The sequence below is a fragment of the Eurypyga helias genome, unplaced genomic scaffold, assembly GCF_000690775.1.
Source record: "Eurypyga helias isolate BGI_N326 unplaced genomic scaffold, ASM69077v1 scaffold14176, whole genome shotgun sequence".
NCBI classification, from domain to species: Eukaryota; Metazoa; Chordata; class Aves; order Eurypygiformes; family Eurypygidae; genus Eurypyga; species Eurypyga helias.
The window spans coordinates 3141-6394 of record NW_010257300.1 but is presented as its reverse complement, the minus strand read 5'-3'; the positions used below and the strand labels follow the sequence as shown (position 1 = coordinate 6394).

General features: G+C 55.7%; 1 protein-coding gene across 1 annotated transcript in view; it reads left to right on the top strand.

Annotated features, from left to right (window-relative positions):
- Positions 1-1960, top strand: part of HECTD3 (HECT domain containing E3 ubiquitin protein ligase 3) — a gene marked incomplete at its 5' end in the record, with an annotated part of 9708 nt that extends 7748 nt beyond the window's left edge. The window contains 5 exon segments of the mRNA XM_010153970.1: positions 211-504; positions 941-1015; positions 1251-1332; positions 1453-1524; positions 1772-1960. Of these exon segments, the coding sequence (XP_010152272.1) occupies positions 211-504; positions 941-1015; positions 1251-1332; positions 1453-1524; positions 1772-1856 (608 nt within the window).
- Between the last annotated feature and the right edge of the window lie 1294 nt (positions 1961-3254).

Genomic DNA, 3254 nt, shown 5'->3' with positions numbered 1-3254 from the left:
AGGTGGTCAGTGAGTTCCCAGGGACGTACCCCCCGCTAGTCTGGTGCTGGTAAAATGCATTGTGGTTGGCGTCCCTGTGCGCATTAGTGCAGCGGTAGGCAGTCCTTTTTGGTGAGGTCCTGGAGCCCATGGAGTTGTTGAGAAGCGAAGCGGCTTGTAGCTGCGTGGGAGATGCAGGGTTTTATTCCTAACTCTGACACAGGCTTCTTGAATTAACTGGGATGCATGTCTGTGGGATCCTGTTCCCTTCTTCAGGTTCCTTGGAGCATTTGCTGAGCACTCACATGGCTTGCATCCAGTCGAGTCCCTAGGCTCAACCACGAGCCAGGGAAATGGGCAAGACCTGCTGCTTACCTGCCCTGTCTCCTTGTCAGATCATGGCCATGCAGGCTGGGCTGCTGAAGGTGGTGCCCCAAGCTGTTCTTGACCTCCTCACCTGGCAGGAGCTGGAAAAAAAAGTCTGTGGAGACCCTGAAGTCACAGTTGATGCCCTGAAGAAGCTCAGTAAGTGAAGGGCTCCATCCCTGAAAACAAGACTGTTGTCTCTTAGTGCTGGGACAAGGAGAGGTGTGGGAGGCTGATATTAGCCTTTATTGCAGTGAGAATGTGGACCTGTATATACTTCTGGCCTTTAGTTGGGTGCTGATGGGGTGTCCCTAGTTTCCATGCTGAGCCTCAGAGCAGAGGCTGGGGCATCCCTAGGCTGCCAGTATTGGAGCCTCTGTGGAGCTAAGATTTGGATCTAGCTGTGCTTCCTGGGAGGGCCCTGATTGCACGTGTCCCTCGCACCAGGGTCTTCGTGCTCACACCCTGCAGGCGCACGAAGGTTTCTTCCTGTGCTGGCAGAGGACCCCTGGGTGCACAGGGGAAGGTCTGCTCTAATTTATCCAGGAGGAGTTTGGACCTTTAATAAACTCCTTTTCTGTATCCTTTCTGCCAGCCCGGTTTGAGGACTTTGAGCCGTTGGACACCCGTGTTCAGTACTTCTGGGAAGCACTCAACAACTTCACCAATGGTGAGTGATTTGCGCTGTCCCTGCGTATCTTGTGCCATGGCAGCTGCTGCGTGCTGGCTGGGAACTGGGAGGGCGAAAGCACCCTCGTTGCTGCCTGGAAAACAGCTGGGAGCCAAGGAGGGCAAGCAGCTGGGCTGAATGAACTGCTTGCTGGCGCTGGGGGTGCCTGGAGGCGGTGGATACTCCATCTCGCATCCCTCTGGGGTCTGCTGATGCCTTTGCTTTTCCTTCGCAGAGGATCGCAGCCGCTTCCTCAGGTTTGTCACTGGCAGAAGTCGCCTTCCAGCACGGATCTACATCTATCCGGACAAGATGGGGTGAGTCCATTTTTCTGTAGACTGCAAGGCTGACCAAGCCCACACCAAAGGAATGTGTGGTCTGGTCTCCCCTGCCTTGCTGGCCTGCTGGTTCTGACCAGCTTGTCACCTTCTCCCAAGCTCTGAGACAACGGATGCTTTGCCGGAGTCATCCACCTGCTCCAGCACCCTCTTCTTGCCCAACTATGCCACGTAAGTTTTGGTGCTTCCCTATGTCTGTGGGACTGTGTGTCTGGGCTGTCATCTTAACCCTTGGTGCAGAGCTATAGGGTCCCATCGCTTTGTCGTGCTTATGTCCTGTCCCGTGTGGCTGCTGGGATTCTCTCTGGGTGGCTGGTGCAGCGTAGCCTCCATTCCAGAAAGCATCTTCTCCTTTCGGCTGGCAAACGGCAACTCCCTCTTGTCTTTTCTTCCCCACCCTCTCTCCTGCCATCCCTAGAGCCAAGGTCTGCGAAGAGAAGTTGCGCTACGCCGCCTATAACTGCGTGGCCATTGACACGGATATGAGTCCGTGGGAGGAGTGATGTTGCAGCCTGACCGAGCAGCATGGACAATCATTGGACAAAACCTTGCAGTGGGAAGAGCTCCCTCATCCCCCCAGGATGTGTATATATAATAAACATATAGGTGTGAAGCCTGGCTCCCAGCAGTGGTACCCAGCACCTCTTTGGACATGGAATTTGGGGTCTTCGGCATGGTGGGAGCTGGCTTGGAGTGTAAATGTGATCGCAGTAACGAAGCCCTGGCCCAGCCCTCGTAGGTCAGAAAGGTCTGTCTGGTAGGCTTTTGTAATGAGCTTCGTGCCCACATGTCCCTCTTGCAGCTCTCGCTCCTCCCAGGTTGCGCTCTACTCCAAACTCAAGTGGAGTAGGGTCCCAAAGCTGCCCGGCAGGTTACAGCACAGGACAGAGCTGCGAGCTGCTGCTGAGACCACGGGGATGCTCAGAGATGCTCACTGTGTCCTGGTCTGAGCATCCTGACCGCATTCCTTGTTCCTGCTCACACCTGAGGTCAATGGAAATGAGACCGTGCATCCAGGTTCAAGAAGCAGGGCGGGCTGGTGGCGGGTGCTGCAGGGGTGCCTCTGGCCACGAGGTGTCACGACAGACCTGCACAGCAGGTCCCTGTCGGGAAAGGGCTCCCATGCTTCTAAATCGCACAAAACCCCAGTTCCTGCGAGACCGCCCGTGGTTCCCTGCACCCCTTGCACAGCAGCGACTGCTGGGGGAGCTGCTCCCCTTCAGGAGGTGGGAACTGTCTGCTTCCATCCAGCTCTGTAACCTTCTTCTGCATCCGGCACGCTGGTGGGCTAGCAGCTGCTCTCCCAGGCTCTTTGAGCCTTGGTTTTTCCCTGAAAGGCGGTATTAGGACTAATCTAATTCTCATGGAGCTGTGCAGGCAAAGCCAAGCTCTTCTCCTGGGCAGCAGTAGGAGGTACGGCAGCGCCGGGCTCTGCTCCTCACTGCTGTGGGCTGGAGGTTTCGGATTGGCAGGGAAAGCCTTTCCCAGAGGACGTGGAAAGACTCTTGAGTACCAAGGGTTGGAGCTCTGTGATGGACACGCAGTGTGTGAGTGAGGAGCAGGCAACGAAAGCTTTACGACTTACACCCCTGGCTCCACCTTCAGCCCCCGTGATCTGTTGGACCATCACTGAGTCACCGGGGCCTCCCTGGAGCAGGGCTGATGCTGTGAGTTAAGGTTTATCCTGTCTTTATGCTTCATGCCTTGTTCTCCTCTGTGGAAGGAGTCTGTCATCCAGAAATCACTTCCAGTTGTAAACAAAGTCCTTCCCGGCACCAATTTCCTTTGAAACTGCTCTATTCCCAGACCTGCTGAGCGGGGGTTGTACGAAAAGGAATGTAGGGCCAGGAGAGAGCACGTGCTACCGCCTCTGACATCGCGGTGAGTGGAAGGGGCGTAGG